This window comes from Ascaphus truei, chromosome 15 (genome assembly GCF_040206685.1).
Source record: "Ascaphus truei isolate aAscTru1 chromosome 15, aAscTru1.hap1, whole genome shotgun sequence".
Taxonomy (NCBI): Eukaryota; Metazoa; Chordata; class Amphibia; order Anura; family Ascaphidae; genus Ascaphus; species Ascaphus truei.
Window position 1 is genome coordinate 3113239 of NC_134497.1, and position 27423 is coordinate 3140661.

The 27423-nt window shown below is 43.5% G+C and overlaps 1 protein-coding gene across 6 annotated transcripts in view; it reads right to left on the reverse strand.

Annotated features, from left to right (window-relative positions):
- EYA2 (EYA transcriptional coactivator and phosphatase 2) overlaps positions 1-27423 on the reverse strand; it is a 165187-nt gene that overhangs the window by 49410 nt on the left and 88354 nt on the right. For 4 of the 6 annotated variants that reach the window (XM_075571297.1, XM_075571291.1, XM_075571292.1 and 1 more), the window contains 4 exons: positions 16243-16310; positions 13457-13634; positions 11258-11394; positions 5602-5685 (listed from right to left, as the gene is read on the reverse strand). In XM_075571297.1, the coding sequence (XP_075427412.1) occupies positions 5602-5685; positions 11258-11394; positions 13457-13634; positions 16243-16310 (467 nt within the window). The remainder of the gene's footprint in view (positions 1-5601; positions 5686-11257; positions 11395-13456; positions 13635-16242; positions 16311-27423) is intronic. The other 2 variants (XM_075571293.1, XM_075571296.1) reach the window with 2 other exon arrangements.

Consider the following 27423-nt stretch of genomic DNA (forward strand, 5'->3'; position numbering starts at 1 on the left):
TAGGGAAAGAAAGAATGATTAGGTGCAGTTCTTTAAAGGGGACAATGAGTCCATTTTTCTTCTGCTAAATACAACACATTTATATATAAAATCGAACTAGTGATTTTCTTCTAGAAAAGAAGGTGAGGGAATTCGGACGTGAGGAGGACACAGGGGGAAGGGGGAGGGGAATTATTACTGGACATGCAAAAGAATATCCAAATTTATTCACATTTCAAAATAGTTTCAAATCTATGTTCTTATTTTTGTAATTAATAATAATAATAATAATAATTACATTCTGAATTTTTTATAAAACATATAAAATTTTTTTTTTTTAGAATATCACAATAATGCTATAAAATGTACCCCCCCCACCCCCACGCACGCGTGCATGCACGCGCGCACACACACACACACACACACACACACACACACTATTAAAGAATCTCACAGGTGAGTATGCGACTATATTAAGCTGGCCAAATGAAAGTACATTTTGTGCAAAAGTAGGTTCAATGCCTGCATATAAGGAGGAGGAAACAGCCATTTCCAGAGAGGAAATGAAGCCCTTGTTTATTCAGCAGCTGAATGAAAAGACCGCTCATGTTGACAAAACACAGTCCTTGGGTATTACCATTACACGCAGGGCACAGGGTGGCCAGCGACCAGCTCGGGATCTAAGGGTTTGTGTAAGTTCTTACGCCACGATTCACTCCACTTTCGATACGGGCAATCGCACCTCGATCCCGCGATGACTTGAACGGAAGTTAACGCAGGGTTGCAGTGCGGTAACCCATATCAGAGGTTAGTGAAGCGTCCGCTAAGCGTTCTCCCTGTTTATCTTCTGGTTTTGCATGGGAAGACAAACACGAAAATAAAAGTACATGGGCAGGGACGGAGCCAGAGAAGGGTGAGCATTCAACAGAGACCCAGGTCCACAACCATCTTCCAGGGTCACCGCAGGAGGACCAGAGAAAGATCGGGCAGGACTCACGATTGTCTGAGTCTCATCATTGTCCTGCAGTCTCACAGAGTCATTACTTGTCCATTAAAATACCATTATCTTCGTCCAGGACCTCACGGATATTCTCCTGTCTAGATGGACATCTCAATTCCAGGTGTAGTACAAAGTGTCACGCTTCCAAATGGCCCCGATTTACTCGGGGAAGTCCCGGCCTCCGAAGGTTTGTACAGAAACAATAGTTGCAGACAGAAGAAAAAATAAAATCACACACAAAAAGTATGTTTTTCCCTCTAACTAAAAGTATAGTAGATTACATTTTTAAGAGCAGCCGTCTACTCCTATCCCCAGTATCACATACATCTGTCAGGATAATCCACTGGAGACATGTCGCTGTAACAAAGTACTGTACCATTACTTTTTAATGTACAAACCACACACTTTAGTAATTATTTTTAACAAAATAAACGTCATCCGAAATCAAAGTACAATTACAATTTAATGATTGATGGTTCAACCACAGGTATTAACCCTTTCAAGGGCTGTGCCGTGTTTTCTTACCTCCCTTTTTTATTAAACATGTGTAGGAATCAGGGGGTCTCGGAAGCTGAACCGCATTCACTTCAGCTCCGGAAACCCCTTGCTTCCCGAGATGGTAATTACCGGTGCAGATGCAGCCAGTAGCGCACCTCCAGGGGAAACAAAATGGAGGATTACATCTCCCGCGTTACGCCGGTCAATAGGGAATCGCGACATCATTCGTCTGCTTTTAAAACTCTAGGAAGTACCAGCGGCACCTTCTAAGCAGGGGGACCCCGCAGGAGCCAACATTAATGCGGTTCCTCTCCAGAGACCCCCTGCGCCCTGACCGGAAGGGGCTACTCCTTAAATACAGTGATACACAAAATAAACAAGCCACAGAAATACTTCATCAGCTGTAGGTTTTGTTTGGAAAACAAATTAGTGACCAAGATGGCCACGGTGCACGAGGCTAGCATCAAACGCGTCTGTAGAGGGAACTGTTCCTTTAACGCATCTGCAATGCTGCGCCCATTTGGCAACAAAGTGGTTAAGCAATTAAACGGAGAACAACCTACAATAGTGATTTATTGTGATAATCAGTGAAACCCGCTTGGGTCCTGAGTAACAGCTCAACTATGCGAAAACCCAGTAATGAAAGCGTGTGGTTGGGTTGGAGAGGGCTGCTAGAATTACCAGCACCATTACAGCCCTCCAACCGCAGTAACGAGCCTGCCTCAGCGATGGTCCCCTTCCTTCTCCGGGGCGCATAATGAACAATAAATCTGGTTTGCTAATTATGCCGCTTGTTAAAACTGTTAGAAGCAGCTGGAAAAGGCATAACGTGATGTCAATTTATATTCAAAGCATGATTATTTTCCAGCATCATATCGAGCTGAAGGCAAAAGCGCAGAGCGGACCCCCAGTTACCCACTTACTACACATGAAGGGGGGGGAAACAATGACATTGAGTTCATTTCTGCTCTAGCGTGGCTGCAGGGCGACAAGATTCGGGTGAGGTCAAATATACAATTGTGCTCAGGCCACTATCGGAGAGGACAGCTGGCCAAATGTCCCAGGTCCAGAACTTGACCCCTTCCTCTGCTGGACCCAAGCTTAACAGGCCCCCTCTCAATGAATTGTCAGGCCCCCCGTTCCCCCGGTTTCAGAGCATGTGGCCCGTGGACACGTATGCCCCCCCCCCCCCCCCCTGATCTGCAGAGGTCATAACGGTCTAGCTGTACTCGGCATTGCTTTATACTTAAAAGGGCAGTGGGAAAAACGGTTTTAAAATGATAAACTCATGCCGTTTAATTTTTTTAACATGGGTTTGAAGCAGGGGGAGTCCGGAGCTGAACCCCATTAATTTCAGCTCCGGGGACCCCCTGCTTCCGGAGATACTTACACCCAAGCTCCCACGTGACATGGGCACATGGGAAGCCGAACGGGACGATGTCGCAGCTTCTTATTGGCCCGCAGGGCGCGGGAGCGTGGAAACGCCGCCATGATGAGAACCCAGCTAGCCGAGCGGAGGAGCTTCCGGCACCCCCTACGGAGGTAAGTATCTCCGGAAGCAGGGGGTCCCCAGAGACAAAATTAATGGGGTTCAGCTCTGGAGACCCCCTGTTATGTTAAACAAAAAGAAACGGCTCGAATTGCTGCTTTAAAGCGATTTATTAATGGAACTGCCGTCCCGTTTCAGCCCCCTCACTATTTTTACTTATTTGCTTCTTGTGTCTGAATTTTATTTGGTGATGTGGTGAATCCTCCCCCCCCCTCACTCCTCTCCCCCCCCCCGTCACTCCTCCCCCCCGTCACTCCTCTCCCCCCCGTCACTCCTCCCCCCCCACTCCTCTCCCCCCTCACTCCCCCCCTCACTCCTCTCCCCCCCCGTCACTCCTCTCCCCCCCGTCACTCCTCCCTCCCCACTCCTCTCCCCCCCTCACCCCCCCCCTCACGCCTCTCCCCCCCTTCACGCCTCTCCCTCCCTCACTCCTCTCTCCCCCCCTCACTCCTCTCCCCCCCCCCCTCACTCCTCTCCCAGGTATCTCCCTAAATTAATTACACTACCCTCATCTAAAAGGGACAAACTAAGGAAGAGAAATCTCCCTACAAACACAACAGTTTGCACACGGTCTTATCCCAAAAGAAATGAGGTGAATATTATAGAAATCCTGCCGCATTGGAAATATACAAAAACTCTGTGATTAGTTTTTTTAAAAATGGTGCAAATCCCTACATTTAACGTATAGAACAGGCCACTCACTTTGGTTCACTTTAAACATGTTAATATTCAGTTCTCCAAGGTACAGGCGAGCGAACTTTGCCAGTATAACCCGCCTCACACTGATGAGACCCAAGAGGTTGAAATAGCTCTCTATGAGTAGGTTACTGGCTCTGCACTTCTCTAACCCAGGCTGTGCTGAAAAGCTGTGTAATCCGGCAGGCGTAAACTTATAGGGGTCCCATGTTAAAATGTACAAGAAGTAAAAAGTGACAGTGTGTGCTCATTTGCATTTGCTCGGCTTCTTGTGACCTTGGGCAAGTCACTTTATCTCCCTGTGCCTCAGGCACCAAAAACAGATTGCAAGCTCCACGGGGCAGGTACTGTGCCTGCAAAATGTCTATGTAAAGCGCTACGTAAAACTAGCAGTGCTATACAAGAACATGCTATTATTATTATGTCATTACCCAGAATCCCTGGCAGCACCGCATGCAAAGAGATAATGGGGAAAGGCAGGGTTTGCAGACCTGTCGGACACGCGACTGTGCTCCCAAGTGATATTTCTATTTGCTGAAGAAGATTAGATACGGCGGCGAGGTTCGTATATACGGCGTCTCTCCTGCAAGCGCTCTGTATGACCTAAGCCAGTACCTTTTATTTCTGGCCATTATATGTGGCAATTACATGTTCCCTGCAGCATTTAACTAGAACACTGGGTGGAGATTACATTCACCCCTGGCACCTTTTAATGTACATACACATTTTAATGATGTGCTGGTACATTGTGACTCATTAGCTTAAGTTTGCCTTCTCAGTCTATAAATAGACATGCGTAAGGTTTAGGGTTATGAGCAGTGAAATTGCTATATTAGTGTTTTAATTGATGGCTTGTGATGATAAGGGCAGGCATGTTCCCCTTTTAAAAGCTGCTAAGCAGGATTAATTGGAAGCTGTTTAAATAGGAAATAAGTCATCAGGTTTTATGCACTGTACTAAAGCACAACTGGCACAAAATAAGTGCAGACGAAGAAAAAAAAGGCAATGTGGCAAAAAAGTACATTCATCCAAAAGTTTCTAAAGCAAAAAAAAAAGGGTTTCAATGTAAATTGTAAAATATATAATTAATTTAGTGCCACAAAGGCCTGTCACACCTTTGTGGAAAACAAGGGTTGACAAGATGGCTGCCCTCTTGCTCAAGATTCTACTTTGGTAGTTTCCATGGTTACCTGTGTGCGTTTGTTTTTAAATGCACATTTTTTTTTTAAACTTCGCCAAGTGGATGAAAGTGGCAACCATTCGTGGCCTTGTGGAAGCCACTTAGGATCAAATACACTAATCAGAGCCTTTCTGTAAGTTTCTTTCTGGTGCTAGAAGGTTCATCCCAGACACAAAACCTTAGACTGTAATCTCTTGGGGGTTGGGGGGGGGGGGGGGGGGTGAGGGGAGGGGTGGAGGAGGGGGAGAGGGGGGCGACAATTTGTGCTTGAAAACTGAAATATACAGAGAGGGAAGAAAAACAACTTTTAATGAAAATAGCTCCAAACAAAATAATTCAAGAATAGTTGGGGTTTTTCTCATTACCACTATATATTTTACAGAATGAAAAACAACAAGTAAAAGCTGCACCAGAAGGAAAACAACCATTTTTAACACGTTCTATTAAATCAGGGGTGTCTAACTCAGGACTGAGCCCCAGATGGAGCCACCTGTGCTGAAGCAGGGATATCCATAAAACCTGCCCTGTTGGTGGCCCTCGAAGACTGAGTTCGAAACCCATATATTAAAACATAACGCAGAGCAGCGCCAGCAGCGTGCGCCTGCGCAGCGATATTATGGATGACCCCACCATTCCCACCCCGTGCTTAAGCTGCACAAACAGGCGTTTGAAACATGAAATAAGTTGAATTGGATTTACCTTCCCATATCTGGTCGCAAAGGTTCCCGTGAGCAAGGAGTGAAAAATAATCATGGTCTCATCCAGATCCCAGACGAACACGCGCTGTGATGAGAGAGAGGCAGGCAGTTTAGAGCAATGGATTACAGCAAAGGACCATTTCCTGTGTAACACACCCTACGTACAACTAACCCCAATTACACACGGCCTTTATTTCATGGTATAAAGTCAAAGATGCAGTCACTATTCATTTTAGAAGCGGCTAGGCAGCAATTTGCTGCGAATTGTTCACTACTCCTAATTTGAAACGAAAAGCATCAATCTAGCAGGTGTGGAGCCATGTTTTTCTATCCCAACTAGCTGGAGGGACCTACACAATACAAATGAAAGCTCGTTTTTGTTAAAGATTACTAAGGATCAGGGTGAACTGGGATGTGAGAGGTTTAGGGCAGTATCCTCAGGTTTTCAGGAGATCCCTGCTTCAGCCCAGGTGGCTCAGTCTTCGACTGATATCCTGAAAACCTGACCTGTTGGTGGCCCATGAGAACTGGTGTACTGTACTGCTTCACAGAAGAGATTGGTTTCAGACGCACAGGTAACTGTACAAATAATGTAGCAGCAACATTGTGTCGATCATAAGAAAACTCCCGATTGAAGGGGAACAAACAGAAATGTTTTTCCATTAACTTTCTTCCAGCGCAAGGAATTCCGCGCAGACGTGCAGGCGGTGCAGACGTGCAGACGGTGCAGACGTGCAGACGGTGCAGGCGGTGCAGACGTGCAGACGGTGCAGACGGTGCAGACGTGCAGACGGTGCAGACGTGCAGACGGTGCAGACGGTGCAGACGTGCAGACGGTGCAGGCGGTGCAGGCGGTGCAGGCGGTGCAGACGGTGCAGACGGGTGAAAAGGGCAGTCTTTGGGGCCTTCTGAGTGTAGCCAAACTAACTACAGGACATTTATTCAAATTAAATCTGGGCTTTTCAACCCTGCTTTAATGTATTATTTTTTTTAAACTAGTTCCTTTGTTAGCCAGCCAACTATTTTTTTTTTTTTTTATCAATTCTTGGTTTTCTCACTAAAAAAAACCAAAAAAAAAACCACACACACACAGGTGGAAAAGGCATTAAGAGAAAATGGGATTAGGGAGTTAAAATGACAAACTACCGGACTTCATTTTCTATTGTCTAAGACGGGGGTGGCAAACCCCGGTCCTCAAGAGCTACCAAACAGGTCAGGGTTTCGAGAGCGGTCAGGGTCTCCGTCAAAGACTGAGCCACTGAATGAGCAACCTGTGCTGAAGCAGGGACTGATTGAGCCACCTGTGCTGAAGCAGGGATATCCTGAAAACCTGATTTGTTGGTATCTCTTGAGGATTGGAGCTGGCTACTCCTGGTTTAAGAAGCTGTTGTTTCCGACTGGGGTGTGGCTTTGTACTTCTGTCTGACGTATTGGAAACTCTCTCATTAAGAGGTTGGGAATTTGATACAAATGGTAACAGCAGATACAAAGGGGGTGATGTATACGAGCAAATTTGGAGCAAAACTGACACAATTACGTCACCTTGAGTGCGTTTGTGTCAATGTATGAAGCGTTTGCTCCAGGTTTTACGTTGTGTGCGATACAGGAAGGGTTAATAAGAGAAAGTTTACACGATGCACAAGTTATACTATAGATGTTTGAAATTCTGCGCCTCTGTGCGTCATTTTTACCAGCTCACTAAACTCCTACCACGTCGGAAGTCTTGTAAACGTCGCTGGCTAACCACACGAGCTGGGAATTGTCCGATACAAAAGCCGGCACAAAATGGCGCCAAAGCCAACTCCTGTTCGTACCTGGATACATTCCCCACAAAATCTAAGGACACCTGTTAGAAATAGGCAGCTATTGAAGCATTAGGGGAGAGCTGCACCAACACAAAGACACGCGTGGCCCTGGTACTGACGTTTCTAGCATGTGGGGCATTTATGCCAAGTAAAGATGTTGGCACCACCTTGTGCCTGGTAGATTCTTTGATGCTAATATAATGGGGGGGGGGGGGAAGTAGAACGGCAGCGACGTAGGACGCGTCACATGATATTCGCATCCCTAAATCCCACACTGCTAGATCAAACAGTGGAGCAAGCACGGATACACCGGTACATGCATGTCCAAGGGAAAATGCCTCGCTCTCAAAACAACGACATCACTGTATGGCGGTGAGGAGTATGTCAAAGCTAACCCTTGCACTGATCCCACGAACTAAACCTGTTGTGTATTTCTAGGACCAGAATGATGAGTTTATGTCCTATAACCAATCTCTAGCCAATGGGTCCAGCAATCCGGCAAAGGGAGAAGAAGGGGGTAGTGGGCGCCATATTAGTACTGGGAGACAGCCATGAAAATGTAGATGGTTGTAAACGCATACTAACTGCCGCATGGGATCCATCAGGAGATAGCTTGAACGTGAACAGTATCCTGAAGAAGACAACTTTATTTTACCTACATGTTGCTCCTGGAAACATCCCATTGGTTTCAATAAATAAAAGGGGTTAGGTTGTATTTCTTACACAAAAGTGATTGAGAGTCTTCTGGAAGCAAACTACAGTATTACTATTATCAGAACCGATATGCTAAGGACAGGTATCTATGTACTGTATGTAAGAGTAACATTGGGGGAAAAAAAGAAGTACGATCATTTTTAGCCTCAAAATCTCCCTGCTAAATAACAGGGGCAAAACCTGTGCCGAAATACACCAGATTTACCAAAGTAAAGAACCCAATTGTTTTTCAGCTGGAAGACTTTCATAAATAGATCCCTTGGTGTCAATGTATCCAATTTTGTTCCAAATTCACTAGTCAGTGGAGTGTTATTAGAAATAGTTACACAATACACATTTTAATGGGATGTAACAAACTCCTCCCCAATGGGATGTATCAAACTCCTCCCCAATGGGATGTAAACAAACTCCTCCCCAATGGGATGTAAACAAACTCCTCCCCAATGGGATGTAAACAAACTCCTCCCCAATGGGATGTAAACAAACTCCTCCCCAATGGGATGTAACAAGCTCCTCCCCAATGGGATGTACCAAACTCCTCCCCAATGGGATGTATCAAACTCCTCCCCAATGGGATGTCACAAACTCCTCCCCAATGGGATGTCACAAACTCCTCCCCAATGGGATGTCACAAACTCCTCCCCAATGGGATGTCACAAACTCCTCCCCAATGGGATGTCACAAACTCCTCCCCAATGGGATGTAACAAACTCCTCCCCAATGGGATGCATCAAACTCCTCCCCAATGGGATGTAACAAACTCCTCCCCAATGGGATGCATCAAACTCCTCCCCAATGGGATGTTCCAAACTCCTCCCCAATGGGATGTTCCAAACTCTTCCCCAATGGGATGTATCAAACTCCTCCCCAATGGGATGTATCAAACTCCTCCCCAATGGGATATAACAAACTCCTCCCCAATGGGATATAACAAACTCCTCCCCAATGGGATGTCACAAACTCCTCCCCAATGGGATGTATCAAACTCCTCCCCAATGGGATGTATCAAACTCCTCCCCAATTGGATGTATCAAACTCCTCCCCAATTGGATGTATCAAACTCCTCCCCAATGGGATGTATCAAACTCCTCCCCAATGGGATGTATCAAACTCCTCCCCAATTGGATGTATCAAACTCCTCCCCAATGGGATGCAACAAACTCCTCCCCAATGGGATGTAACAAACTCCTCCCCAATGGGATGTAACAAACTCCTCCCCAATGGGATATAACAAACTCCTCCCCAATGGCATGTACCAAACTCCTCCCCAATGGGATATAAAAAAACTCCTCCCCAATGGGATATAACAAACTCCTCCCCAATGGGATGTCACAAACTCCTCCCCAATGGGATGTAAACAAACTCCTCCCCAATGGGATGTACCAAACTCCTCCCCAATGGGATATAACAAACTCCTCCCCAATGGGATATAACAAACTCCTCCCCAATGGGATGTAACAAACTCCTCCCCAATGGCATGTACCAAACTCCTCCCCAATGGGATATAACAAACTCCTCCCCAATGGGATATAACAAACTCCTCCCCAATGGGATGTAACAAACTCCTCCCCAATGGGATATAACAAACTCCTCCCCAATGGGATGTAACAAACTCCTCCCCAATGGGATGTACCAAACTCCTCCCCAATGGGATGTAACAAACTCCTCCACAATGGGATTTCACAAACTCCTCCCCAATGGAATGTAACAAACTCCTCCCCAATGGGATTTCACAAACTCCTCCCCAATGGGATGTCACAAACTCCTCCCCAATGGGATGTAAACAAACTCCTCCCCAATGGGATGTAAACAAACTCCTCCCCAATGGAATGTAACAAACTCTGCAGCTGTTTTCATTCATTCTCCATGTTTCTGCATCAAATATCAATCAATTCTAAAGACTAATAGAATAGCAATCTGTGTCAAATGTAGGAAATATAACTCCTTGCAAGAATGGTGCAATGGGACAAAAACACATTTCTTTGCCTTGATACACAGACAACTCTTTACTGCATTCGATAACAACTGCATTGAGGCCACTGATACCAATGATGATTGACACCATCATAAAAATAATAATGAAAAACTGAACTTGGATATCAAAAAGTACATGTGACCTCCTGACCCACAGTAGCATGTGGAAGAGCCCTCTCATATGGAGCGTTCCAAAGCCAGGAAATCGCTTCTCATTCATTCTTTTGTGCTTTTTAGAACCTTGTAATCTACAACACCTGGTAAGTGGTGGTCAGCCGCGCAGACCATTACACGTATACAATTGTTTTAACTGGCATGGGCGCCCTCTTGAAAACATTTTCCAACTGTTCCTTTAACAAACATGGAGCACATTTCTCGCTGTTGGGGTACACCGACCAGTTTGGGCAGCAGCCGCTTTATAAATACAGATGTAACAAAAGAAAAGGCAGCACTCACACGGACTTTACACATAGTCACGATATGAGGCAAGTCCCTGTGCAGGACCAAAACGTCGATCCACCAATACACAGCCTGGAAAAAAAGGTCCATGCAAGTGCTGCTTGCTCTTCATTACATCTGGCACTCTTAAGTGGCTTCAGCATCTGTGGTAAGCTTATTCGTCCAAACGGTGGGTACGCCTTCTTCCATCTTTCCAAAGACAAAACGTGTGACGTGCAACATTGGCTGGTTTTCAATCCTTGTGTGTATTTGTTTTGCAATATATGTCTGTTATGTCACATTGGAATGATGAGCTGTAATGCTCAACAACTGTGGCAGAAAAGGAAGACACGCGTGGAGCCACTAAACCCGGGCGTTATTGTGGATCAATGTTTCAATGCACACCAACGATGCGTCAGGTCAGATCGGAGAACGGACACAGACACAACCAAGCTTCATAATGGCGCTTTCCAGCAAAGGCTTCGCTTCTCTGCCACATGTGAACAAAGACGGCTTAACTGAAACCCCGCACTGGAGGTGGTCTCGAAGATGTTATCGCTAATGGTTTGGGGTCTACACTTTAAATTTAATATAACTGCACACTAACTGTACAAAAGTCCCATAAAGCAGATGTGTTTAGTTATTATTGGGAGGATCTGGTATCCCTACACAAAGTGCACGTATATCAAATATATTCCACCCAACATAAGGGCACTAAAAACATACCTCAATTTCATTATCCACGGCAGGAGAGGGGTCGTTATTCCTTTTAGATCTGCCACGTAATTTTCCATCAGATCCTCTGTGTTGACGCTCGCTTTCGGAATCTTTAGATGGTGTAGAGGGACCATTATATTCTCCTGCTGGAAAATAAAACTATATATATCTATATATACCGCACACAGTGTGTGTGTGTGTGTATATGTACACACACACACACACATACTGTATATACATACAGTATATACATACACACACACTGTGGTAATCACTATTGGCATGAGCAATAATATCAGTGTTATGTATCAAACATCTCAGTTCTTGTCCCATAAATTTGAATATGATTTCATCTCATTGCACGGATCCCTCAGGAAGCTTTACTCCAAAATTCTTCCTAAAGATGGCAAATCATGAGCAGGAGTAATCATTTGCGACTGTATTCTGTAGTTCTTCATGAATTGCCAGCTTCCCTCCTTCCAACACGCCCTGAATGTTATTAGGAACGAATCCTATTTTTAGGACAGATTATAGCGTTCATTTGAAAGATGAGCCAATGCAGCGCGGCAAAACGCAAACCTCCGTGCCCCACAATGGGCTTATGGTTTGACTCCCACTTAACATTCGGGATGCACATTGATACTCTGACAACCAAGACCTATGCCAAACTAGGGGTACTTTACAGGAACAAATCCTCCCTAAGTCTCCTGGTCAGAAAGCGTATCGCACAGCAGATGCTAATGCCAATTATTGACTATGGAGACATAGTATATGGCTCGGCTCCTCAAACCCACCTTAGCAAACTTGACACCCTCTACAATTCAATTTGTCGTTTTGTTCTCCAATGCAACTACAACACACATCACTGCGAAATGCTCAAAGAACTAGATTGGTCATCACTAGAGTCTAGGCGCAAAGTTCACCTTTCCTGTCTCACCCTCAAATACTTTCTGGGCAAGCTACCCAGCTACCTGAACAAGCTCCTCACCCCTACCCCATGCAGCACCTATCACCTGAGATCAGACACCAAAAGACTATTCATGGTCCCAAGACTCAACAAAGTATCCGGACGTTCCTCCTTCTCCTTCCGTGCACCCCAAAACTGGAACAACCTACCAGACTCTCATATCCACCACCAGCTTAAATTCTTTCAAACCTAAGGCTGTCTCACACTTTCATCTGGTCTGTAACTGTTTCATACGCTCATAATATATATTATCTGTAACTGTGCATGCAATGTCTTGTATATAATGTATACCTTGTTCATTTATGTAACTGTATTTGTAACCATGTATTATTTTGTTTTACTCTGTGCCCAGGACATACTTGAAAACGAGAGGTAACTCTCAATGTATTACTTACTGGTAAAATATTTTATAAATAAATAAATAAATAAATGCTCTTCTTCAGGTAGCGCAGTTTTTCAACAGTCAAATGTTCTGAACAACTTCTACACATTAAGAAGCCTGTGAGGTTAGAAAGCTTATCTACTATAAACTATTAGTCCAATACAACACATGATGCTACCCATCTGATTTATAAGGAGAGGCTAGCTAATTTAGATTTATTTACATTAGAAAAGAGTTGTCTAAGAGGGGATATGATAACTATATATAAATATATTCGGGGACAGTACAGGGAGCTTTCAAAAGAACTATTCATCCCACGGGCAGCACTAAGGACTCGGGGCCATCCCTTTAGGTTGGAGGAAAGGAGGTTTCACCAGCAACAAAGGAAAGGGTTCTTTACAGTAAGGGCAGTTACAGTGAGGGATTCATTACCCATGGAGACTGTGATGGCAGATACAATAGATTTGTTAAAAAATAGGTTGGACATCTTTTAGAAAGGAAAGGTATACAGGGATATACCAGTTAAGTAAACATGGGAAGGATGTTGATCCAGGGAGAAATCTGATTGCCAATACTGGAGTCAGGAAGGAATTTATTTTTCACCTTATCAGAGATCTTTGGGGCAAATACAAATACAAATATAAGATAAGTATCTGCCGTCTAAATTTTAGAATAGGTTTAACTTCATGGACAGATGGTCTTTTTTTAACCTCATCTACTATGTAACTAAGAAACCAATAAACCAACCAAGTAACCAAGTAACATTTGTGATCTTATTGTTCTGAAATGCTTTACAAGTCCTCTCTCTTATAGGGAAAATTATAAATGAACATGGATTAAAGTACCCAGATTTACCTACCAGATAATGACTCTGTACTCTGATTGGAAATATGGTGAGAAGACTCCTGCAGAGAGTATGTGGTAGTGGAGAGGGCTGTTGGACTGATGCTATTGGTCGGTACGTACGGAGAGTTGTATGACGGGCTGTAATATTGTGGGTATTGACTTTGGCTAAATCCTGGATATGATGAGTATTCCTTTGGCAGGGGAAAAAAAAAAAGACAGGCATTAGTCCAATACTCTAGTCTTAAAATGTAGGTCCAAAGAGAGAACAGAGAACCTGGCACCATTGCTGTCCCTGATTACGGAATAATGGTGTGAAAAGTTTGAGCAGGGTCCGACTATCGGCATCTAATAGAACACAAATACGGGAGATTTGGAGTCTAGTGCAGAGGCCAGCGCCAAGAGAGGTCCACGTGAGAACGCACGTGTTCGATGTAATTCAGGGGTGGGAAAATCCAGGGTCATCAGCAGGTCAGGCTTGAAGGATATCCCTGCTTCAGCACAGGTGGCTGAATCAGTGTGATTGAGCCACCTGTGCTGAAGCAGAGATATCCTTCAAACCTGACCTGCTGGTGGCCCTTGAGGACTGGAGTTGCCCACCCCTGATCTAATTGGTTTCCTTAAACAAAAGTAACCATGCTTAAAACCAAGATTTAACTGCCCTTGTTTCTTTGAAATGTAAGCACAAATTCATTTTTGGGGGGGCTCTGAATGGGGGAGTAGCCTGATTGTGACTGGTTTACATTGAATGCAGATTTTGAAGCAGAAAGGTGAACACCCAAAACCTGACAAAGAAAGAAAGGTGATTGGGCAGAGATGCACAACTGGATCCATCACACTACTGCGAAGCGCCATGTACACTAATGGCGCTATATAAATAAAGACATACATACATCCCATTATAATACGTGTGCGTCTCCATTCTACTCTAGCGGCTCCTATTGATGCGCCGATGTAAGGACCGACGCTAATTAAACGCAGGATACAGCTGCCTCTCTCGGGCTCTCTCTCAACATGGCAAAAATTGTTACGTTAAACAATAAACTTGAACTCAACTGAAGGAAGTCAGATGTTCCCTACGCCAGTTTATAGTTAATGGGGGTACTCTTTCCTTGATACTGTACAAAGAAACGACTCCCCTATGTATACACGGGGACGTCTGGAAGTAATACGCCGTACACTTCAAAATGACCCAGCTGTGCCACTTTCAATTGACATGATATTGAGTTTAATATGTGTGCCAATATCATCTACAATGCAACGAATGCAACGAATGCAACGAATGCAACATGCAACACAAATATGAGTTAATCAAGTTTTACTTTGTTTTTCACCACGGAAGAGACAGGAGAAAGTATTTTGTGGGGAATTTCCTTTGAAATATTCCTGTGCTACTGGATGGGAAGACAGAGCATTTCGTAGCATTTACTAGAAGACATTTAAAAAAACAAAAACCGTAGGATTGAAGCAGGGGGTCTCCAGAGCTGAACCCCGTTAATTTCGGCTCCGGGGACCCCCTGCTTCCGGAGATACAGACCTCCATAGGAGGGTGCTGGAACCTGCTCCGGCTCTGCTAGCAGGGTTCACATAATGGCCGCTTTACAAAGCTCCCATGCCCTGTGGGCCAATAGGAAGCCGTGACGTCATCCGGTGCAGCTTCCTATTGGCCCGTGTTATGTGGGAGCTTTAAATTTGCAAGAGATACCGGCGCCCCCTGGAGGAAAGTTCTTCGCCCCACTCCCCGCTTCAATCCTATATAAGAAAATAAAAAACAGCTTGGATTGCTCCTTTAAACATCGGCCTCGTAGAATTCTTATCAGTTCAGCCCGTTTTTACGTTATTAATGCGTTATGTATCTGAAAGGGAAGTACAGTGCTGGCGAGGCAGTACGGCAGAGAACGTGCCAAAATCTCTCTTAGTGGAAAGATATTTGCGTTACCGATACTAAGCCCGAATTCCTGAGGATAATCAGTGGGCCAGATATGCACAGAAGGAGGTATTGTGTGTTTCTTTTATTGTAATCACACAGTTTGCTTATAAACTGGTTCAATATTTCCAATTATTTAGGAAAACACATTTTTATGATTAGTAAAGCTACAGAGGGTATAGGGTAGAAAAGTAAACAGCATCACAATGTTATCCAAAGCCACATAAACACACACACACACGTGTATATATACACACATACACACATATACATACATACACGTGTATATATACACAGACACACATATACATACATGTGTATATATACACATACATACAGTACATAAGTATATACATACACACACACCATACACACACACACACGTGTATATATACACATACATATACGTGTATATACACACACACACACATACATACATATGTATATATACACATAAATACATACTTGTGTATATATACACATATACACACGTGTATATATATATACAGACACATATACATACACGTGTATATACACACACATACATACACGTGTATATATACACAGACACACTTATACATACATGTGTATATATACACATACATACGTGTGGACGGATTTGCAGCATCTGATCCGCGGATTCAGCGATCCGTTCTCAAGAATCCGCCAACAGATCGCTGAATCCACGGATTGGATCCAATGGCGGTTGTTGATGAATCCGGGCAGATTAAAAAAACAACCAAATCCGTCCGCGAATTTTACACCGGGAAACGGATTTTGGGGCGAAAATATGAGAAAATCCGGGAAACGGATTTGTCCGTCTCTAATGTTTATTTCTACATTTGTTACTTATTATCCGATGGTCAATATCTCACCTGATGTACACCACCAAATGCTCCAGTATTGGTCAAACCGTTGGCTCCTTGATAAATCCCTGATGTGCCTAAGGAACAAGAACACAAATATATTCATTAACCGATACGTACACTCATTTCCCCGTCTTAACCCGCAGCCATGAGGATTGAAGACCGCACCACAGCAACTGCACCTGCTTATTCCTGCTTTTCCGACTGCCCACTCATTGTACGTTTGAAACAACATTGTGTTTGTTTTCATCCTTAAAGAATTGTTCGCTAAATCCACGTGTCACGTGTGTGCAATAAAGAAACAGCCACAAGATTGCAGTTGTGTTAATGCCACAATAGAGAATGCCATTCGCTCACACCTTCAGTAATCTGCCGTTTTAAACTGGATTACACTCTATTGTGTCACCCTGCACTCGCCTTGTTGAAGATTTTCTAAGCGTCACCTACAAAACATGCTCTTGATTCACTTTGGTCCCCTTAAAAGAGCAAATCGGACAAAGCTGGCCAAAAACAACAACTCTTTATAAACAATGTATCCTTCAATTAATATAACTGTACTAAAAGCAAATATTTGGCTTGTATTGTTTCCCTGGAGATACAAATTGCATTTCTTACAGGGGAGGAACACCGAATGTGGTATTGTTTCTCAATCCATCGTTTTCTTTACCTTTTTCTCGAAATAAGGGTTGGGGGTGCGGGGGTGGGGGGGGCTTTACCTGTGTAAACTCTTGTTAAACACGCCGTGATATCAAACAAGTCTCAGTGTCCCAAGGTTACAAACTAACTTGAACATTACTTATAGGGGTCAGATTTTTGAATCTATCACACAGATGTAACCCCTTAAACAAGTCCCTACCGTTAGTAAACGTTTAAAGCTGGGCGCTCAAGTCCAGTCCACAAGCCTCACCAACCGGTCAGGTTTTCAGGATAGCCCAGCTTCAGCACAGGTGGCTCAATCAGTCCCTGCTTCAGCACAGGTAGCTCAATCAGAGGCCCTGATTGAGCCACCTGTGATATCCTGAAAACCCGACCTGTTTGGGGGGACTGGAGGACTGCACCCCTGCTTTAAAGCATCAGAAACGTTGGCACAGCATGATAGCACGGTTAAAATAAAATAAACCCTCTTTTCCACGCGTAGATGGGGTCTCAGCGTCTTCTGCCTGTGTCCTTTCTCCAAAGATCCTGTTTGTTTTTATTTTAAGACCCTGGATTAGTTGGGGTATGGACAGCTGAATAAACGACAGCGTGCCAGAGGCAGTCACAGAGCGCAGGCAGTGAGAACGCCACTCTCTGCCAGGAAGAAACCGGAACGGGATATGGTTCTAGAACTAATTTGCTACCACATGTAGCCTCGAGAGCGTAAAAAATGGAGCATTTCAAATGTTGAACGGAGCCACTATTTAAGGGAGTCTCTCAAAGACTTTACGCAGGACACAGTGTCTGAATGCGGCATTGTCTTGGTCCCCAGTGATAATTTGTTTCTATAGGCCTGGATATATTTTATGATATTCAGGACCTGCTGGCGTGAGACACAGCGCTCCCAACACATCGCAGTAATTGTTCCTGGCAGGTAACGCTGGAATATCCGTTGATGCAGGATTCTGCAGTCAATAAACTCCTTTTATAATAAGCAACAAATGTGGCAAAAAAAACCCCCCCAGAAAATGTGCTATTGGATCAAAAAGGGGAAGGCTAATTGGGTACACAAAAATAATAATAATATTAATAATAATAATGAGAAAAAAAAATATATACACACACACACACACAAATATATATACAGTACACACATACATACGGAAACCAGACACGCACTCCTATACTCCAAAAAAGTGGAATCAAAAGTCAATACATTTCACTTTTTTTTTTTGAGTATAGGAGTGCCTGTCCTGATTATATATAGTCATCGTTGTAGAGTTAAGCCATTAACTACATTCTTTGAGTACTGAGGGAAAAAGCGATTAAATGTTCTTTTTGACATATCAAAATCATAGCTGAGTTTTATGTTTTGGTAACTCTGAACTATGACTAAATTGGCACTTAATGAGTTTTTCAATAGAAATATCAAGAAATTCCAAGTCAGGAAGTGCAATTAGTCAGTTTTTGCCATAAATGCACTTAATGAGTTTTACCTCTACGATGAGATATACATACAGTATGGCTTTTTTTCTGGGGGTTCATGGGGATCCCCACCTTATGCATACTTACAAAAATAAAATGTATGTAGCGGTTTCGATTGATTATAAAAGTCGAGGTTTTTTTTTTTTTTTTAATAAAGTCCATACTCGCCTTATAATCGCGCTTTGCTGCTGAGTGCGCGCCCGCTTCTGTGCAAGCAATTAACCCAGTAACCGTCTGCGCGGGTTCACAAAAAAGGATTGTTGGAGGACCACACTATACACACGTTTTTTTGAAGAAAAAAAGCACTGTGTGTGTGTGTGTGTATATATATATATATATATATATATATATATATACAGCTCAACCCCTTTATAACGCGAGCCGTTACAACGCGAATCCGCTTATAACGCGATGCAAGCGTGGCTCCCAATTTTAGTAATTATGAATACTTTACAACACGATTATTGGTATCTTAAATAATTTATTGAGCAATGCATACAATTGTACGTTATTTCTAACGCGATCCGCTTATAACGCGATGTGATTCTTTGGACCCCAAGCACAGCGTTATAAGGGGGTTGAGCTGTATATATATATATATATATATATATATATATATACGCACTGTTTTTAAGTTTAACCTTGCTGCTTTATTCAATGTACCATCGTCGGAAGAACAGATCAGAGATCTCGAAAGCTCGCACAAATAAAAGCATTTAGTTAGACACAGAACGGTATCGTCTATACATTTTTGAGAGATATATCTCTTATACAGCACAATGCATGCATCCCCCTACACACAGTATTGTGCATGCACAGTAATGACTAATCTTGAGTAATTTGGTCCCTATGGAGTCTGCAGAGAAAAAAAACTAGACCCCGACAGGCCATTCTGTTAGGATGTCTTGTAATTTTGGCAACCCCCTTACCGAAACTGACCTGTAATGAAAGATAGGAGCCGTCTGTTTTGCTTTTGCTGGCCGTTCTAGCAGGGCTGGCTTTAATTGTCCTAACGAGGATTATTTGATTAGCTGGGAATGTGTGTATTCTTTTTTTTTTTTATGTAAATGTGTCTGACTTTAGAACATGCAAATAAAGAGAGAAAAAAATGATTTCTCAGACCTATTGTGTTTTTTTTAGAAATGTAATAATTGAAGAAAGTTTGCAATCTCAGCAATATCATACGTGTGTTTTTTTTAAATAAATAAATCAGTTCTGTAGTATTAGATAATACTTACCATCTTTTTTATTATCAAATTCAGCTCTTAATGGCATTTTTAATGATTTAATATACTGAGCATCCTTTGATTTCTATAGCAGGCTGTAGCCCACCTCCCCAGCAGTGCAAGATATTTGCAACACTTTCCTGTTTGTGATCATTTGTTGCCAATGTTCCCAGCAGTTTGAGCTGCAAACTGTAACAATAGATAATGTTACCCGAGTAATATAAGAATAGATTGTAGCTGCTGAGTTACACTGACTGAAGGATTTATTGAAACTGAAAAGCGGCCATTTAGTAAATACCCCGGGAAAGCAGGATCTATGCTGATCGATCACGGGAGAACTAATCTATCGGCGGAATACATAAAAAGAAAAATAAGGTTTTTTTTGGATTACCTCTTTAAATGTCCCCTGCTATTGTTACAGTAAGAAGTACCACGGTGTTTGTGTGAAAGTGACACGCTTACAGGTCACGCCTGCATCACAGATGATTTGTTGCCCAAATCTGACACGTTTTTTCAAAGTCAGTTTGTAAGCAGGATGAGTCCTATTGAGAGCGCCCTAAGAAATGCAGCTTGTAATTAATTTCCCAACAATGAAAGAAGCAGACCTTTTGCTATTAGCCTGGTTAGATTTGTTTATCTAATTTAGACTATTAAACTCTTTACCAAAACTTTTTTTTCTTCTAACCGGCTATACAAGAGGGTACCTTTAAGAGGCTGAAAAGCAATATTACAGGAAGGGGGGGGGGGGGAGTAAAGTCTAAACCAAGAAGGCCAACTCCAGTCCTCAAGGGCCACCAACATGTCAGGTTTTAAGTATATCCCTGCTTCAGCACAGGAGGTTCAATCAGTGGCTCAGTCATTCTCACTGCACCCCCTGTGCTGGAGCAGGGTTATCCTTAAAACCTGACCTGTTTGTAGCCCCTGAGGACTGGAGTTGGCCAGTCTTGATCTAGCTGTAACCCTATTGTTGTATATGCAACACATCGCCCATCACAGAGTAAAAAAATGTATAATCATTGCAATAAAATGAAGATCTCCCCTGGAGAGTGAGTTGTTAAAGGCCATGTGACCCCTACATCATGAGACCCCGGGAATGCCAGACCCCATGACGTAGAGGCACTGTAAGGTCAATAGGTTAAATTAGAACTTACCGCGTTTTTATTAGAAAAATAGAGAGGCAGAAGTATTTTTTTTAAATCATTTTTTAAACGTTTAACTTCTTCACGATAAAAACCTGGCGGGTTTGTGCAATCTTCCTCTAATGTCTTTAGTGATAACACTGTTTGTCAGCCCTCCAAGCCTTGTTATTTTGTTCTGCTCCTTGTTTGCAATGTAATGATGAAACAATTGTCATTCAATCAGATAAACATGACGAGCGGATTTGGTAGGATTTAGTGCACTCCGAGAAGAGGCATATTCCTTTTCATTTTTAACCTGATGCAAATAAGTAAAATTATTCCTTTAAAGCTCATGGAATCTGTGTAACGATGAATTATTTACTAAAAACTTTATTTCATATTGCGCTTTTCTCCCAATGGGACACACAGCGCGTCACAATTACAGTATAGCGCGCGGTACGCAGCACATAGGAATGTTACAGGCACAGTCCCTGCCCCGCAGAGCTTACAATCTATGTCTTTGATGCCTGAGGCACAGGGAGATAAAGTGACTTGCCCGAGGTCACAAGGAGCCGACACGGGGAATTGATCCAGGGTCTTTACTCACTGAGCCGCTCCTTCAGTTTAGACTTCATCCTTTATTTCTTTCCCATTGAACCTAAAATGTCATTATTTTAGATGGGTTTTTAGTTCAATAAAAATAGGCTTGCCACCTAACTAAAATAAAGAAAAGCCCACAAATATAATTGAAACATAGAAAATATACTGATTTTGTTGGGGGTAGCTGGGGTCTAACTTAGGGAACAAATGCAGCAAAACAAACAGTTTCAGTGGGGGAGGGGGGACGACTATAACAGGAGAAAATTTGCAAGCGTTTTATATGTCAATATTTCTGAAAACACCCCCCTCATCCCCCCCACCCCCAAACGGCAGGGTTTTATCCGGGAAGTGTGTGAGCCAAGAAATAATACACAGTTACTGTTATTGGTAGGAAGAATGGGCTTGAGAAAGGCGAACTTGTACCTTTCAAGGAGGAGATATCAGCGCTATTCTCCGTGAAACATTAATTGCACTGTAAAACGTGTGATTTGACCCTTAACAAATGAGGCCTCTCTATACCCGCAGGACTTTCTCCGGGGCTTACACATAGCAATGCCGCCATAATCTGAGACTGGAGCTAATAAACACCATATGTGCAGGAAAAACCTTAAAAAAAAAGAGTCTCATTTTATGGGGAGTTTGGTTTTATGAGGCAAACCTACAATTTTTTTTAAAACTTGATGTTCAGTGTAAATACACCACTCTACATTTGTCTAAAGAATGACTTTGGTAAGTTGTTTAAAAAATGGTTTTGTGGGTTCCTTTTACAGGCCGTCCCAGTTCTGCATGCAAATCCACTTAATACCATTACAAGATATTCTGGGAAGTATCCAGTTTTACAACAGAGCCGCCATCTCAATTCTCTACAGCAGGAGCAGCCAACTCCAGTCCTCAACGGCCACCAACAGGTCAGGTTTTCAGGATATCCCTGCTTCAGCACGGGTGGCTCAATTAGTGGCACAGTCTTCGAAGTTCAGTCGAAGACCGAGCCACTGATTGAGCCACCTATGCTGAAGCAGGGATATCCTTAAAACCTGACCTGTTGGTGGCCCTTGAGGACTGGAGTTGGCCGCTCCTGCTGTAGATTGTAAACTCTCGGGATCAGGGACCCACATTACTTCTTTATATCTGTTTTTGTATGTTTGTATTGGTATGTAATTATCAAATCTCTGTGCCCCCACCTTGCACGTCTGAGATCACATACATTGTAAGGTACCCCAACCCTCTCTAATAGCGTCTGGGGTCAGACACATTGTAATGAACCCCAACCCTCTCTAATAGTGCTTCTGAGATCAGATGCATTGTAAGGAACCCCGACCCTCTCTAATAGCGCGTCTGAGATCAGATGCATTGTAAGAAACCCCAACCCTCTCTAAAAGCGCGTCTGAGATCAGATGCATTGTAAGGAACCCCAACACTCTCTAATAGCGCGTCTGAGATCAGATGCATTGTAAGGAACCCCAACCCTCTCTAATAGCACGTCTGAGATCAGATGCATTGTAAGGAACCCCAACCCTCTCTAATAGCACGTCTGAGATCAGATGCATTGTAAGGAACCCCAACCCTCTCTAATAGCGTGTCCTCGACAACTCTTCTCTGTCTTTGACTCTACTCAAACCACCCTCAGCTGCCTCTCCTTCCTCCATCTCACCTCAGGACTATTTTAAGGAAAAGGTGGAATCCATACGGCAGAACATCCCCTCTGTTTCCTCCTCCCATCCCACACTGCTTCCTAACGCTCCTTCTGCCTTCCTTGACTCTTTTTCCACTGTCTCAGAGTAGGATGTGTCGCTGCTGATCTTCTCTTCTCCTTCTACCACCTGCAATCTTGACCCCATTCCCTCCCATCTCCTAAAACCTCTTGCTCCTACTATAATCCCCACACTCACACACATTTTAAACTCCTCCCTCTGGTACCTTTCCCTCCTCCTTCAAACATGCAACAGTCATACCATTACTCAAAAACAGAAAGCTTGACCCTACCTGTCTTTCTAACTATCGACCTGTCTCCCTCCTGCTTTTTTCCTCTAAACTCCTTGAATGTCTTGTATTCTCTCGATGCTCCACTTTCTCAACACACGTTCTCTCCTAGACCCTCTACAGTCTGGCTTCCGCACTGCTCACTCCACTGAAACAGCCGTCACTAAAATAACTAATGACCCCCATGCTGCCAAAGACAGATGTCATTACACTCTGCTCATATTACTCGACATCTCTGCGGCATTTGACACCGTGGACCACCCTCTTCTCCTTCACATTCTCCATACTCTTGGTATTCAGAACAAAGCTCTATCCTGGATCTCCTCTTATCGTACTTTCAGTGTCTCTTCTGCTAACACCTCCTCCTCCTCTATCGATCTCTCTGTGGGGGTACCCCAGGGCTCTGTCCTGGAACCTCTCCTCTTTTCTCTGTACACACTTTCTCTAGGTGACCTAATAACATCTTTTGGGTTTTAATATCACATCTATGCTGACGACACTCAAATTTACTTTTCCACCCCTGACCTTACACCTGCTGTACAGACCAAAGTTTTTGAATGTCTCTCTGCGATATCATCCTGGATGGCCCTCCGCCGACTTAAACTCAACATGGCAAAAACAGAGCTCCTCATACTTCCTCCCAAACCTGGCCCTACTACCTCCTTGCACATTACTGTTGGAAGTACTATCATTCACCCAGTAGCCCAAACACGCTGCCTAGGGGTCACACTCGACTCCTTTCTCACATTCAAAACGTATCTAATACCTGTCGCTTTTTCCTCCGCAATATAACAAAGATACGCCCTTTCCTCTGTTGCTCGACTGCTAAAACTCTGACTCAGGCCCTCATTCTCTCCCGTCTTGATTACTGTAACCTCCTGCTGTCCGGCCTTCCTGCCTCTCACCTGTCTCCCCTACAATCTATCCTAAACGCTGTTGCCAGAATCACTCTACTCTTTCCTAAATCTGTCTCAGCGTCTCCCCTGCTGAAATCCCTCTCCTGGCTTCCTATCAAATCCCGCATCTCGCATTCAATTCTCCTCCTCACTTTTAAAGCTTTACACTCCTCTGCCCCTCCTTACATCTCAGCCCTAATTTCTCGTTATGCCCCATTTCGACTCTTGCGTTCTGCTCAAGGATGTCTTCTCTCTACCCCCTTTGTATCTAAAGCTCTCTTCCACCTTAAACCTTTCTCGCCGACTGCCCCACACCTCTGGAATGCCCTTCCCCTCAGTACCCGACTAGCACCCTCTCTTTCCACCTTAAGACACACTTGCTTAAAGAAGCATATGAGTAGCACCATTGATAATACTATACACATGATACATAAAGCTTGGCCCCCTGCAGATGCACTTCCCAGAACTCCCTCCTACTGTCTCTGTACGTTCTCCCTACATACCAATTAGATTGTAAGCTCCTCGGAGCAGGGACTCCTCTTCCGAAATGTTACTTTTATGTCTGAAGCACTTATTCCCATGACCTGTTATTTGCATTATTTGTTTATTTATATGATTGTCATGTGTATACTGCTGTGTACACTAATGGCGCTATATAAAGACATACATACATACATCAGGTAGTAGGTTAGTATACGTGAAAGCAGTCACACCTATACCTTCCTGCGAGATGCTTTATGGAGCTGGCTTTCACCCAAATACCACGAATTTCCATTTCCCAGCTAGAATACACAGCGTTGTTTCGCTGGACCGGGTTTTCAGCCGCCGTGGCTGTTTTGCATTATTGCTGAGGTCGGGGGTTAAATACAGCAGAAGGAAAGGAATTTTTCTTTCAATTTCATTTATTCAATGTACATCAGCCATGGCCCTGCCATAACACAGACCCGCAGAGGGACACAGAGGTTAAGTAACTTGCGAAGACCCATGAACAACGTGTCAGATGCAGATTTTAACGTAGGCGTCATTTGTTCTGTCTTGTCGCTGAACTGCATCGCGATCAGGTGATGCGCGTGATTCCTTAACGCTTACAAAATGTAGTGGAACATTTAGCATTGAACCTGAATATAGATTAAAAGTCTTGCGCAGTAAAGACTCCCTGAAACGCAGCATTGTTGCACATATCTGCCCTGCAGTCCCGTCTATACCTGGAGATTTATTGCAACTTTTAAATAAAAGTCCATTTTGTGCGTTCATTTTTACTGTGTTAGCATTGGGAGAATGAGTTAACTCTTTAGCACCGGAATTTTTAGCAAATCTTTAACGGATGCTGCGTGGTTCTGGCGTGGATATAACCAGACATTACGTTATGGCGAGTAAAAAAAAATAAAAAAAAATGACAAAAATCCTCCACAGTCCAGTGTACAGTAAATAAAAATACCACGTGTGGTACATTCGCACGTCTCAGGCAGGTCTGCAGCCCTGCACTTCCCCATTATCTCTTATCAAACAGTGCCTCAAATGCAGCCAGGGATTCTGGGTAATGACATGCAAATGAGCACATTGTATCACGCTTTACTTCTTACCCACTTTAACCTGGACCCCTATGAGCTTATACCTGCCGTATTATACAGTGTTTCAGCACAGCCTGGGTTAGAGAAGTGCAGAGCCAGTAACCTACTCACAGATAGCTGGTAAGTATTTGTATAGACAGAGGTCCAGTCATTTTACATTCTAGCTCAGGGATGGCAAGCTGTTTTGAGCTGGAGTGCCGTAAAAGTAAAAAAAAGAATGCAATTAGTTTTTTACGTGCCAAGTTATTTTACTTCCGGTAGCAGAAACTGGGGCAGCAAATATTAAACGCAGTACACGGGAACTCCTCGCGTGAACCCCCCCCAGCAGGGACGGAAGCCGCGGTTCTTACACTCCCTTCTAAAGCATGTTTCGCTGTGAGTCGCATGGTTGCGGCCAGTTCGCATCAAATAATCATGTGCGTGTGATAATACGGCGTGGTCACGTGACTAGTGCGTCGGGCTACAGGAGCCTTGGAGATGATTGGCCCGTGTAACCATGTGGTGTCAAGCTAATTAGTGTCACAGGTTCGCCATCCATGATCTAGGCTGTATATATACATATATTAATGAACTGAGTATTGTATTTCCCTCAATAATTATTGACACTGACGTAACCTGGAATACAGAATAAAAACGGACAAAAAAAACAAATGGCTAGATATCCATAAGTTAATTGAAGCTACATACAAATAATTAGTGATTAGTTTCTAAACATGCTAAACTAATATGATGTTTGTTAGGGGGGTCCTGTGCGTCCCCTTTCTCGGGCAAAGGGTCCTCTATTTCTCATGCATAATCCTCTGACAAGGTGGAGACTGGGACTGACGTGAATTCTGCTTCTAATGGACCCCTAGCTGTACATCGCTCTATCCCTTTGTGCTACAAGTACCAAACAACCGACTGCCAGCTCTTTCGGCTGGGGTATATTTATGGCGGTACACATTGTCCGTGTCCTATAAAAGTCGGATGGAAGGGGTGAGATTCTAATAACAATAACATCAAGGATTCCTCCATTGGAAGGACACATCTTACGGTCTATGTTTGTATGCGTGATTTGAGCTGTTCTTGCACGAGATTAAATAGTTAGCATATGTTTTTCAATAACCAAGCATGCCTCAAAGCCTCCCCTCCCAAAACCTTTCACTGAGTATAACTCACCCCCCAAAACCAACAAACACATGGAAACCAGCGTACTGGATGAATTAAAGCCCCGACTTTGTGAAACAAGCATAATAAAACCAACCAGTGACCTTATCAAGATCGGCCCCCAACAATCACTGAAGCCGCCACCCAATGAAGCACACACGGGATACATCAGATAAATCCTTTCACCATCATCAGATCTCATCAACTCAAGAGGATCAGTCCTGCCTCTCACAGGGAGGCTCCGTACCCCACTGCTATCAATGGGGTTCTATTTGCAGGTTAGAGACAACCTATAAAAATGAACACGCTGCAAGAAACACATGTAAGTGTACAGAACAGACTGAGCACAAACACGGAACCTTCTGCCAGTGTTTAGATGTGCCCAAGGTCACTGCTAAATCTCAGTCCCTTTGCTTCTAAAGCAGTTAGTGATGTGTTGCTTTGTAATGTTACATAGTTGCATAGTTACAGAGTTACACCGCGACATAGTTGCATAGTTACATAGTAGACGAGGGGGGCACCCCCAAGTTTG